Source organism: Pelophylax lessonae (assembly GCF_965119305.1).
Source record: "Pelophylax lessonae genome assembly, chromosome: 11".
Lineage (NCBI taxonomy): Eukaryota > Metazoa > Chordata > Amphibia > Anura > Ranidae > Pelophylax > Pelophylax lessonae.
In genome coordinates this window covers 67433625-67447258 of record NC_138778.1, presented here as the reverse complement: position 1 = coordinate 67447258, position 13634 = coordinate 67433625, and the positions used below count along the sequence as shown (strand labels likewise).

At 46.4% G+C, this 13634-nt stretch overlaps 1 protein-coding gene across 1 annotated transcript in view; it reads right to left on the bottom strand.

The window, feature by feature from the left end:
* Positions 1-13369, bottom strand: part of UBE2O (ubiquitin conjugating enzyme E2 O) — a 141521-nt gene extending 128152 nt beyond the window's left edge. Inside the window, exon 1 of the mRNA XM_082271902.1 lies at positions 12932-13369. Coding sequence (XP_082128028.1) covers positions 12932-13303 — 372 coding nt within the window. The 5' untranslated portion in view covers positions 13304-13369. The remainder of the gene's footprint in view (positions 1-12931) is intronic.
* Between the last annotated feature and the right edge of the window lie 265 nt (positions 13370-13634).

The window sequence follows — 13634 nt, the reverse complement described above, 5'->3', positions numbered from 1 at the left end:
CTGAAAAGCATTACACCTCCATCCCCTTGGTGGATGCAGTATATGGATAGGAAGGGATTTCATATATGGGGCATGGCCTGTAAAGCACACTGCCTTTGAAATCCCTTATTTCCTTTGGGACTTTATATGAGACAAGCAGGTCATGCTATTGGTCTCCATCCCTGTATACGGAAAACACTAGGGTCAAATCAAAAACTGCATCCACCAAAAACGCACGAAAATCGCACGGTGGGACTTTAGATGAGGCACCAAGCTGTAAGCAAGGCGTCTCCATCCCTGGTTGCTTTAAACATATTGGACTAGGTGGGACTTTAGATGAGACCCAAGCTGGTGTTGCCCGGCGTCTCCATCCCTATAACAAAACACAAAATGAGGTTGAAGGATTGTAAGAGGTGCATGAAAGTCAGCCAGCCCCCAGTTTGATGTACTCACCTTCCAGTCTGTCACCAACCAAATAAGACCTGTCTCTTGGTACAAAGAACAGGGGTTTAGTTGACACACATTTGCAAACGCATGTGAAAGCTGCAGAGCCACGTCACGGCACCCTGTTTAAATCTGCAGTCCTACACTCTTAATTTAGTGTCCTCACACTGGAGGCACATGGCCGCTAATGGGTGGATGGGGAACAGGTGAGAGGGAGACAGCCCAACCTCCCCCAACCCATCCCCATGCACGACTGGCTATTGTCTCAAAAAGTTCAAATAATTAGGTTAAAATATAACCATGGTGCAAACTGGAGAAGACCAGCTGAAAAGCATTACACCTCCATCCCCTTGGTGGATGCAGTATATGGATAGGAAGGGATTTCATATATGGGGCATGGCCTGTAAAGCACACTGCCTTTGAAATCCCTTATTTCCTTTGGGACTTTATATGAGACAAGCAGGTCATGCTATTGGTCTCCATCCCTGTATACGGAAAACACTAGGGTCAAATCAAAAACTGCATCCACCAAAAACGCACGAAAATCCAACCAGGGATGGAGACGCCTTGCTTACAGCTTGGTGCCTCATCTAAAGTCCCACCGTGCGATTTTCGTGCGTTTTTGGTGGATGCAGTTTTTGATTTGACCCTAGTGTTTTCCGTATACAGGGATGGAGACCAATAGCATGACCTGCTTGTCTCATATAAAGTCCCAAAGGAAATAAGGGATTTCAAAGGCAGTGTGCTTTACAGGCCATGCCCCATATATGAAATCCCTTCCTATCCATATACTGCATCCACCAAGGGGATGGAGGTGTAATGCTTTTCAGCTGGTCTTCTCCAGTTTGCACCATGGTTATATTTTAACCTAATTATTTGAACTTTTTGAGACAATAGCCAGTCGTGCATGGGGATGGGTTGGGGGAGGTTGGGCTGTCTCCCTCTCACCTGTTCCCCATCCACCCATTAGCGGCCATGTGCCTCCAGTGTGAGGACACTAAATTAAGAGTGTAGGACTGCAGATTTAAACAGGGTGCCGTGACGTGGCTCTGCAGCTTTCACATGCGTTTGCAAATGTGTGTCAACTAAACCCCTGTTCTTTGTACCAAGAGACAGGTCTTATTTGGTTGGTGACAGACTGGAAGGTGAGTACATCAAACTGGGGGCTGGCTGACTTTCATGCACCTCTTACAATCCTTCAACCTCATTTTGTGTTTTGTTATAGGGATGGAGACGCCGGGCAACACCAGCTTGGGTCTCATCTAAAGTCCCACCTAGTCCAATATGTTTAAAGCAACCAGGGATGGAGACGCCTTGCTTACAGCTTGGTGCCTCATCTAAAGTCCCACCGTGCGATTTTCGTGCGTTTTTGGTGGATGCAGTTTTTGATTTGACCCTAGTGTTTTCCGTATACAGGGATGGAGACCAATAGCATGACCTGCTTGTCTCATATAAAGTCCCAAAGGAAATAAGGGATTTCAAAGGCAGTGTGCTTTACAGGCCATGCCCCATATATGAAATCCCTTCCTATCCATATACTGCATCCACCAAGGGGATGGAGGTGTAATGCTTTTCAGCTGGTCTTCTCCAGTTTGCACCATGGTTATATTTTAACCTAATTATTTGAACTTTTTGAGACAATAGCCAGTCGTGCATGGGGATGGGTTGGGGGAGGTTGGGCTGTCTCCCTCTCACCTGTTCCCCATCCACCCATTAGCGGCCATGTGCCTCCAGTGTGAGGACACTAAATTAAGAGTGTAGGACTGCAGATTTAAACAGGGTGCCGTGACGTGGCTCTGCAGCTTTCACATGCGTTTGCAAATGTGTGTCAACTAAACCCCTGTTCTTTGTACCAAGAGACAGGTCTTATTTGGTTGGTGACAGACTGGAAGGTGAGTACATCAAACTGGGGGCTGGCTGACTTTCATGCACCTCTTACAATCCTTCAACCTCATTTTGCACCTGAGTTAAATATATGAGTGTCACAGCAAAGAGTCTGAATACTTAGGACCATGTGATATTTCAGTTTTTCTTTTTTAATAAATCTGCAACAATGTCAACAATTCTGTGTTTTTCTGTCAGTATGGGGTGCTATGTGTACATTCATGAGAAAGAAGAATGAACTTAAATGATTTTAGCAAATGGCTACAATATAACAAAGAGTGAAATATTTAAGGGGGTCTGAATACTTTCCGTACCCACTGTATATGCCCTGTGCTCAAATCCCAATAGCTTGTACATGTATTTAAACTATCAGGTGCTAAAGGGGTGAGACCACATATTAACACTAAAAATTGTGGATGGACCCTCTGCACACTGCTACACCCTTTCCAGCAAACTATGCAATGAAAAACAGGGATATTTAGCTCACATCTATTGCAATATTGCTAACCAATTAATCTATTATGAAAATAGTTGACAACTATTTTCATAATCCATTGTTTCAGCCCTTAAACAACCTTAATCAGCCACAGAACCTGTGTAATTACCATGTGCTTGATTTTAAAGGGATGAGATGGCAACCCGATTGTGCAAGGCCCCTTTCACACATACGGTCTGTTTGTCATCCATCCGTTGACGGATGAAAAATGGACATCAATGAAGCTCTATGTAAAAACGGATAACAACAGATGATCATCCGTTAACATCCATTTTTATCCGCTTCCGTCAATGTCCGTTTTTTGGAACAGATGAATGCCCTATTTTTCATCTGTCAAAAAAATGGATCGGACGAAAAATGGATGTAAAAACGGACAAACGGTCCGTTTTTGCATTGGTAGTGGATGTAAAAAAAAAGGGACGCATTTTGACGTGACTGAACTGATGAACTGAACAGACCGTATGTGTGAAAGGGGCCTAAGGCTCCTTTCACACACTCCGTCCGTTGGACGGAGTCCGTTTTTCTCAGTGGGGGAATTGATCCGCCGATCCCCCGCTGAGCAGGAGGATGACCGCTGTGTTTCCGCGCTGTGTGCGGAGACACAGCTGTCAGGTCCCCATACATCTCTATAGGGGAAATCGGATGGGAACAGACCATCCGATCCCATCCGATCCGCTGAACGGATGGAAAATAGGGTTTCAATCTGTCCAGATTAGATGTCAGCGGACATGTCTCCGCTGACATCCGATGCCCCATAGGAATGCATGCAGGGACCGTTCAAATCCGCCAAAAAAACTGACAGGCGGATCTGAACGGTCCGCCTGTGTGAAAGGGGCCTAAGGGGCATCGGATGTCAGCGGAGACATGTCAGCTGACATCTGATCCGTCAAAACTGGAACCCTATTTTAGTATTTTCCATCCATCCAGTGGATCGGATGAGAACAGACAGACGGACCGTTCCCATCCGATTCCCCCATAGAGATGCATGGGGAACTGACAGCTGTGTCTCCGCACACAGTGCGGAGACACAGCTGTCATCCTCCTGCTCAGCGGGGGAATCGGCGGATGGATCCCCCGCAGAGATAAACTGAGTCCGTCCGACGGACGGGCAGTGTGAAAGAGGCCTCAGTGTATGGCCAGCGTCAGCGTCCACAATTTATTAACCGCATGCTTTGTTTTGCTTTTATTTATTTTGTGACTTTTCCATTTGTAGAAAATCCCCGGTCAGTGAATTGCTGTTAATGATTGGTGGTGTCAGTAACTTTCAGCCTCATCTGGTAACTGTGTTGCCGCATTGTACGTGCGGATCTCTAAATAAAGTCATCTATATCTGGCTCACTGGGATGATGCCACAGGCTGGGATAGAGCATTTGACTGACAGGACGTCAGCCACAGACAGAGCCTTGCCATCATCGCTGTATACAGCAGTTTAAGCATTAGACGTGATCCACTGCAACACACTCTGCCCACTGCCAGCCTTGTACAATGTAACTACTGAACAGGAGTCAAGTGACCGATGGAATACGATGAATAACGGTGATTATTCAGTTATGTTTTAGTTTGTTTTACCACAGACTATTTATTTCGAGCCCTGCTAAACGAGTTTAGCTTGCCGTACCCTAGTCAATTTTTGAACGAATGTTCATATGAACATATGATCAAAATTCTCAGTACATTTGATGACTTAAATGTAATTCAAAAGCATTTCAAAATGTTTTTACTTTAACCATTCCATTTTGGAACAAATGGATTTTTACCAAAAACCACATTCACAGTTAGAAATCTATTCAACAAAAATTTTCCATCCTGCTCCTTAAATTTTTTTACTGAAAATTGAACGTTGATTTGACTAATGATGATTAGAAAAACCGAACGTTCTGGAAATGAAATCATTTGAACAAAAATGTTACTTGTCTATGGCCAGCTTTAAAGAATTGCTGGTTACTCCTTTAACCGCTTCCTGCCCAGCTTATAGACAAATGATAGCTGGCGGAGGGGGGGGGGGGGGATTTAATAATCAGAATCTGGAAGCCCCCAGATCCCATCGCCCCATGTGAATGAAACTTCACGAAAAAAAAGTGTAAAAGTGAGTCAATAATGACACCTGCCACACCTGAAAAAAGCTCCACTTGAGTCAACTCTTCTTAAATACCTAAGGGGTGGGGCCACCTGGCAACGTCACCTAGTGCTACCACCTCCCTGTGACATAGGTGGTCTAGCATACACTATTCAATGGCATCACAGGGGGGTAGTGCCACCAGGTGGCCTTGCTGGGTGGCCCTGTCCCTTAGCTATTTAGGAACAAAGAATGGAGCAGGCTGATAGCAGGAGCCTTCAAAGTAATCAAAGCTCTTTGGTTTGTTTTTTCAGGTCAGCGGTGGCGGCCGGCATCGTGATTGACAACGGATTTACTTTAGGGGACATTATGGAAAAAAAAAAAAAAAACACCACACTACACTTTATTTAGGTTTTGGTTAATGAATAGGGATACCATGTACCCTATACTCATTCACATGGGGGGGCCTTGTTAAAAGGGGGCTTCCAGATTCTGATAAGCCCCTTGCCCGCAGACCTCCACAACCACCACCCAGGTTTGTGGGGAGGAGGCCCTTGTCCACGCCTTTTATTTATTTTTTCTTTCATTTTGGTGTGGGGTTCTCCTTAAAACCCATACCAGACCTGAAGGGCCTGGTATAGACTGGAGGGGGTACCCCATGCAGTTTTTTTTGCAGATTTTTTTTTTTACTGCCGGCAATTCTTGCTTTTTACATTGACTCATTGGTTGTTAAGGATGCGGCGGCTGGCTTATCGGCCCGGTCCTTAACCAGCTGTGACCCGTTTATTATAGAGGGAAAAAAATGCAAACTGCATATAAAAATGCATCAAAAACGCAGCACTTGAGTCCATTAGAGTCTATTATATGCAAAACGTGATCTACTGTGGGAAGAATAGTTCCTGACATTTTCCAAAAACGCATAGATGTGAACGTGTATCATAGGAAACCATGTTAAATGGACTGTAGTGCAAACTGTGAAACGCACTAAAAAATGCGTAGGTAAGAACTTAAAAGTTAGTGTCCCTGATCAAGGCCACACCAGTCATATGACGACGCTGTCCTATACAGGGAACAATGTAAAAAATAAAAAAAAATAAAAAAATTGTGAAAAAACATTTCACCTTTAAAAAACTCGCCATGCCTATTACTAAATACGTTGGACTAGTATTTATATGTATTATAAGTTATACTAGTTCTGTGATTTTCCTTTTGTTTTTTTACGATGGAAAACTTTAAATAAAGAAATATATATAGGTTGGACTGTCTACTTTCCAGAAAGGGGTAATTTGGGTGATATTTGCACTGTCCTGGCATTTTTCGGCCTCGAGAAATGAGGGCCGCCAGTACATCAGGATTAATCGAGTTTCAGATATATCCCATAATTTTACGGTTTATAAAACATATCCAATTAAAGAAAATATATATGTTTTTTCATCAATTTAGGCCAATATGTATTCTGCTACATATTTTTGGTAAAATACAAAATCCCAATAAGTGTATATTGGTTTGCACAAAAGTTACCGCGTCTACAAACTAGGGGATAGATTTATGTAATTTTTATTTTAAAATTTCTTTTACTAGTAATGGTGGCGATCAGCGATTTTTAGCAGGACTTCAACATTGCAGCGGACAGAACAGACACCCAACTGACACTTGATGCTTTTGGGAGGACCAGTGACATTATTACAGTAATCAGTGCTAAAAATATGCACTGTTACTATACTAATGACACTGGCAGGGAAGGGGTTAACACCAGGGGCGATCAAAGGGTTAAGTGTGTTCCGAGGGAGTGCTTTCTAACTGTGTGCGGGATGTACTCAATAGATGAACCCAGAGATCTGTGTTCCTAAATAGTAGGAACACAGGATCCTTGTGTTCATCTGTGACAGAACAGCAGTCCGCCTTGTTCACATAGGCAGACCGCCGTTCTGTCTCCATGGGGAGTGATCGCGGGTGGCCTGGGGACATCGCGTCCGCCGGAGCCGCTGATTGGCTCCCGCTCTAGCCAATTGACGCGTGGTGCACGCACTCCCCCCACTGTCTGCTATACAAAGCGACCTACAGGTATGTCGTTTTGTGTAATAGAGCCGACCTACTTCAGGGACTTTGAAACTTCAGAGCCTAGTCCACAAGTAGTTGACCACATTAAAGACCGCCCGCCGCACATTTACTGTGGCAGGCAGCCTCTCGGTCACGCACGTGGTGCTGGAGGGGGGGGCAGGGACGCCGATGCACAGGGCCGGCGGCCGCGATTGCCGCTGGGCACCTGCGATCACTCCCCGCTGAGAGAGAAGGGCCGTCAGCAGTTATAAACACAGCTGACAGTTCTTCCCTCTGAAAAGATCATAGAGTGCCTGTAATCCTTCTATATAGGAGAACAGGTCTCTGAGGTCATTTCACAAGACCATACCCCATACAGTTAGAAAACACTCCCCTAGGCTCACACTTAACCCTCTGATCACCCCTAGGTAACCCCTTCCCTGCCAATGTCATTACAGTAACAGTGCACATTTTAGCACTGATTGCTGTAGTAATGTCACTGGTCCCCCCAAAAGTGTCAAAAATGTCAAGTTAGGCCCCTTTCACACATACTGTCCTTTCAGTTCATCAGTTCAGTCACGTTTTTTGTCTTCAGTCAGCGTCCATTTTCATCTCAGTTCATATCCGTTTTTCATTCTTTTTTCGTCAGTTGTCATCCGTTTGTCATCCGATCCGTTTTCTTGACGGATGAAAAATAGGGCATTCATCCGTTCAAAAAAAGGGACATTGACGGAAGAGGATGATCATCCGTTGTCATAAGTTTTTACATAGAGATACATTGAGGTCCGTTTTCATCCGTCAACGGATGGATGAAAAACGGACAAAATCACAGAACGCAACCATTACTGCTAAAAAAAAAAGGAAAAATGATAAATCTTTCCCCTAGTTTGTAGACGCGATAAATAAAATATGTAGCAGGAAACAAATTGTCCTAAAAGAATGAAATATTTAGATTTTTTTTTTTTTGGGGGAATGTTATAGCAGAATGTGAAAAATTGTTTTTTTTTCCCAAAATGTCAGTCTTTTTTTTGTTTATAGCTCAAAAAATAAAAAGAAATCGCACAGGGGATCAAATACCAGCAAAAGAAAGCTCTATTTGTGGGGAAAAAGGACATCAATTTTATTTGGGTACAGAGTTGCACAACCGCGCAAATTTCCGTTAAAGTAATGGAGTGCCGGATTGCAAAAAAATGGCCTGGTCATTAAGGGGGCAAATCCTTCCAGTCCAGAAGTGGTTAATATACATTTTTTTAGGTCTCTTTCACACGGAGCGGACCGTATTGCGATCCGCTCCGGTGCTTTTTTTTTTTCATGGACACGGATGACACTTGTGTCATCCGCTCCATATGTCCGCATATCATCCCCTCCGTTTGCGGATGATATACGGACATAATGTAAGTCTATGGGCATTGCGGATGTCAGCGGATGACACCGCTGACATCCGATTTTGCATCCGTTCCATTTTTTAAACGTAAGAAAAATAGGGTTCTGTTCTGTTCCAAAAAGCGGAACAGAACTGAAAGGACAAAAATCGGATGTCAGCGGATGGTCATCCGCTGACATCCGCAATGCCATAGACATGCATTATGTCCGTATATCATCAGCAAACGGATGGGGTGATATACGGACATACGGAACGCCCGTGTGAAAGAGGCCTTAAACCAAAGACACGTAGCAGTATATATTTAGGCCTGAATTTATAGAGAAAGATTTATTTGCAAAAATGTATAAAGGAAATCTAGAAAAAAGAGTTATAGATTTCAAAATAGGTCTGTTTATTAAGCAAAAGATAAAAAACCCAGAGGCGATTAAAATACCACTAAGGGCTCTTTCACACGGGCGGTCCGATCAGATCCGCCTGTCAGTTTTTTAGGCGGATCTGATCGGATGCCCCATTCAGCCCTATGGAGCAGTGGATGTCAGCGGTGACATGTCCGCTGACACTCGCTGCCATCTGTATCCGATCCTGTCCGTGAAATCCAGACGGATGGAAACTCTATTTTCCATCCATCCTGGGGATCAGATCCGATGAGAGTGGACAGGCGGTCCGCTCTCATCCGATTCCCCATAGAGAGCAGCGGGGGCTGTGACACCTCCCTCTCCGCACTGCAAGCGGAGACGGAGCTGTCATCCGCCGGCTCAGCGGGGATCGCGGATCGATCCCTGCTGAGCAGCACGGATCCGCCTACGGAGGCGGACCGTGTGAAAGAGCCCTAAAAGAAAACGGTGTGGAAAAAAAAAAAAAAAATGATAAAAATTTCATATGGGTACAGTGTTGCAAGACCCCACAATTGTGACAGCATGGAAAGCTGAAAATTGGCCTGGGCAGGGAGGGGGTGAATGTGTCCAGTATTGGAAGTGGTTAATGAACATCTACAGTAAGTTTTCAAAAAAAAAAAAAAATCAAACCATTACCAACAATGTAAGATGCCTATTTCAACATTACCAAACGTTATCTGACTGCACGTTCCACCACTCTCCCTCGGCCTCACAAAATTGGTTTGGAGTATCCAATTGACCTTTCAACAGGTATGAGCATCGTCACGCAGCGGGTTCCACCTAGCTCTACGCAAATGCCAACTTTCAGAAAGTCAGTGTTTGCAGGGGATGTTTGGGTATTTATCTTTATGTGTTTTATCTACCTAAATCATATGATTCCCCCCCCCCCCCTCCCCTCGGATGCAAAGCAATTTATGACAGCCAAAGGTCAAATGGTGTTACAGTTCCATCTGCCATGGATACAATAAATCTTTTTGTGAAGAATAAACTCCTACATCTTATCTCTCTTTTTGTGATCCATTCCTGGTTAACAATTAAACAGAAAATGTACCAAAAACTTTAGCAATTTAAAGCCCCCTACACACGCAATGAATTTCCGCCAACCGGTCATCTGTCTTTTGTCCAGAGTGGTGTCTGTTGGTTGAAATGTGATCTAGACTGCACACGAATTTTCCCGTACGACAGAATTCTACTTCAGAAGTGATGTCATTGGATTGCTTTCTATGTTCTTTCATCTCTGAGCATGCCTAGTCTTGCTCATAAGATTTTTCCCCATCGAAATCTGTACTAATGAGACAAAAATCGGACGTGTGTTGACGGAGGACAAAAATTTTAATGCCTGCACATCAGGATTTTGTCAGCGAAAAGTCGGAGTCGGCTGTCGAAAGCACCATACTAACAAGCCGAAAATCGGCAGATCGGACGTCGGGCGAAATTTCCCTTCCGAATTTCTTATCGTGTGTACGGGGCTTTAGTGTCAGCACATCTCACAAAGACACCAAGAGATCACCATGGCATGGGAGAGGTCTTTGTTCATTAACCATTCAGAAGTCAAATGGTGACATTTTAGGGAGACCGAGGCCACCCAAGGGAATTTCTCATTCCTTGCTAATGGCATCCTAAAATCCCTGCAAATGTCACAAACAGAAGGGATCCCTGCTGTCAAGATGTGCATCAGCTTTATTGATCAACCCTCGTTTCTCTAGAGAAAACAGATCATAAATGTAATATAAAGATTATGAATGTTATTTCATGAATTGGAAGAAACCTGCCTAATATTCAGTTATAGAAAAAGTAGGGAGAAAATTAAACAAAAAAATGGCGCGGACAAGAACTACTATATGCCATCTTGGAGAAGTGGAAAAAGATGACGCCATAGTTATGTTTATTGATGGAAGTACATAGTAATCCACAAAGCCCTGGTGAATGCATAATTGAAATGAAAGCTAGAAGAAAGGTAATAAAAGTCAAACACAGAATAAGATCTCCTATGCAGAGGACCATTTTCTGCTTCAACATCATACACAAAAAAAATCTGTAATTCTGTCATTTCTATGTTAATCCTCATACTGCTGTACAGAATAAAATACTGTGACACTGCAAAATATACATTCCACAGAGTGGGTAATCACATTGTATTAAAGCCTTGAGACATCCAGAGACAATAGATGGCGTGCTGATTGAACTCCCAAAAGATCTTTCCATCTCAATCATACCCAACATAGCAATGTTCTTTCTGTGCATTTACAAAGACAAACTAAAAATTTCTAATCAATTTCTAATCAATTCTGATTCTTTTAAATACCCGAGATCATCTCAGGTCCCGATTCCACCCGCATGGTCGGGATGGGAACGGTCCCCTACTCCACCCGCATGGTCGGGATGGGAACGGTCCCCATTCCACCCGTATGGTTGGCATGGGAATCGGAAGTCGGGATCAGACTGGGTTGACCCCTGTATAGACATGAATAGACCCCATTGTGCCCTCTATAGCCCAGATCATGCCGGGCCCCCATTTATCCTCCATAGCCCGGACCGCTCTGCACCCCCATTTATCCTCCATAGCCCGTACCGCTCCGCACCTCCATTTATCTTCTATATCCCGGACCCCCATTCCTCCTCTATAGACCGGATAGCACTGGACCCCCACATTCATCCTCTATAGCCTGGATGGCACCGGTCCTCCATTCCTCCTCTATAGACCGGATAGCACTGGACCCCCACATTCATCCTCTATAGCCTGGATGGCACCGGTCCTCCATTCATCCTCCATAGCCCGGATGGCACCGGTCCCCCATTCATCCTCCATAGCCCGGATGGCACCGGTCCTCCATTCATCCTCCATAGCCCGGATGGCACCGGTCCCCCATTCATCCTCCATAGCCCGGATGGCACCGGTCCTCCATTCATCCTCCATAGCCCGGATGGCACCGGTCCTCCATTCATCCTCCATAGCCCGGATGGCACCGGTCCTCCATAGCCCGGATGGCACCGGTCCTCCATTCATCCTCCATAGCCCGGATGGCACCGGTCCTCCATTCCACCTCTATAGCCCGGATGGCACCGGTCCCCCATTCATCCTCTATAGCTCGGGTGGCACCGGTCCCCCATTCATCCTCTATAGCCCAGATGGCAGCCGTCCCCCATTCATCCTCTATAGCCCAGATGGCAGCCGTCCCCCATTCATCCTCTATAGCCCGGATGGCAGCCGTCCTCCATTCATCCTCTATAGCCCGGATGGCAGCCGTCCTCCATTCATCCTCTATAGCCCGGATGGCACCCGTCCTCCATTCATCCTCTATAGCCCGGATGGCACCCGTCCTCCATTCATCCTCTATAGCCCGGATGGCACCCGTCCTCCATTCATCCTCTATAGCCCGGGTGGCACCCGTCCTCCATTCATCCTCTATAGCCCGGGTGGCACCCGTCCTCCATTCATCCTCTATAGCCCGGGTGGCACCCGTCCCCCATTCATCCTCTATAGCCCGGGTGGCACCCGTCCTCCATTCATCCTCTATAGCCCGATTGGCACCGGTCCTCCATTCATCCTCTATAGCCCGGATGGCACCGGTCCTCCATTCATCCTCTATAGCCCAATTGGCACCGATCCCCCATTCATCCTCTATAGCCCGGATGGCACCGGTCCTCCATTCATCCTCTATAGCCCGGATGGCATTGGTCCCCCATTCATCCTCTATAGCCCGGATGGCACCAGACCCCCCATTCATCCTCTATAGCCCAATTGGCACCGGTCCCCCATTAATCCTCCATAGCCCAGATGGCACCGGTCCCCCATTCATCCTCTATAGCCCGGATGGCATCGGTCCCCCATTCATCCTCTATAGCCCGGATGGCACCAGTCCCCTATTCATCCTCTATAGCCCGGATGGCACCGGTCGTCCATTCATCCTCTATAGCCCAGATGGCACCGGTCCTTCATTCATCCTCTATAGCCCGGATGGCACCGGTCCTCCATTCATCCTCTATAGCCTGGATGGCACCGGTCCCCTATTCATCCTCTATAGCCCAGATGGCACCCGTCCTCCATTCATCCTCTATAGCCCGGATGGCACCGGTCCCCCATTCATCCTCTATAGCCCGGATGGCACCGGTCCCCCATTCATCCTCTATAGCCCGGATGGCACCCGTCCTCCATTCATCCTCTATAGCCCGGATGGCACCGGTCCCCCATTCATCCTCTATAGCCACCATTCCATGTCATATAATGGTGTTGCTGCTGCTGCAATGATTACCTTGGTCTCCTTCACATCCTGCCGGATGCCCTCGGGGTACCATTGGACTCGCACATAGCCTCTCTTCAGGGGACCGAACCTGCTGGCCTCACCGGCAGTGTCCGATACGGGACTCCCCTGTACTCCTCCTCCTCCTCCGCCGCCCCTTCTCCTCCGGCCCCCCGCGGCCTCCTCTTCATCCGCCGCTACCACCTCCTCCTCCTCCTCGCTCTCCGAGTCCTCCCCGTGCATCAGCCTGACCAGGCCGAAGCGGCTCTGCCCCCGGTAGGTACCGAACACCAGGTCGTGGGAGAAGAGAAGCCGCTGGGAGCCATCGGTGCCGGACAGGGGAGGTGAGTCTCCGGTACCGGGAGAAGACAGACTGTCCGCCATTGTTGTTGTCCGGAAGAGAACACTGACTCTGCCGCTGGCCTGGGCGGTTACCAAGGGAAAGTCGGCGTACGGGCGAGCTGACATCACGACGCCGCACGTCGTTGTTAAGGTGCAGGGATGCTGTTGCTAGGGAAACCATGAAATCTTTGTCGTCAGGGGACCTGCAGAGGGGACAGCCTGCTGCATGTGGACTGTGGCTGGGCTCTGCATTCCTGCACTGAGTATAGGGAGAGCCTTGGATATTATAGTCCAAAAACAGGACTGCTCACTGCTCACTGCTCCATTTTTATTAAACTAATAACACATAAATAAAGAAAATTCAGCATGTATA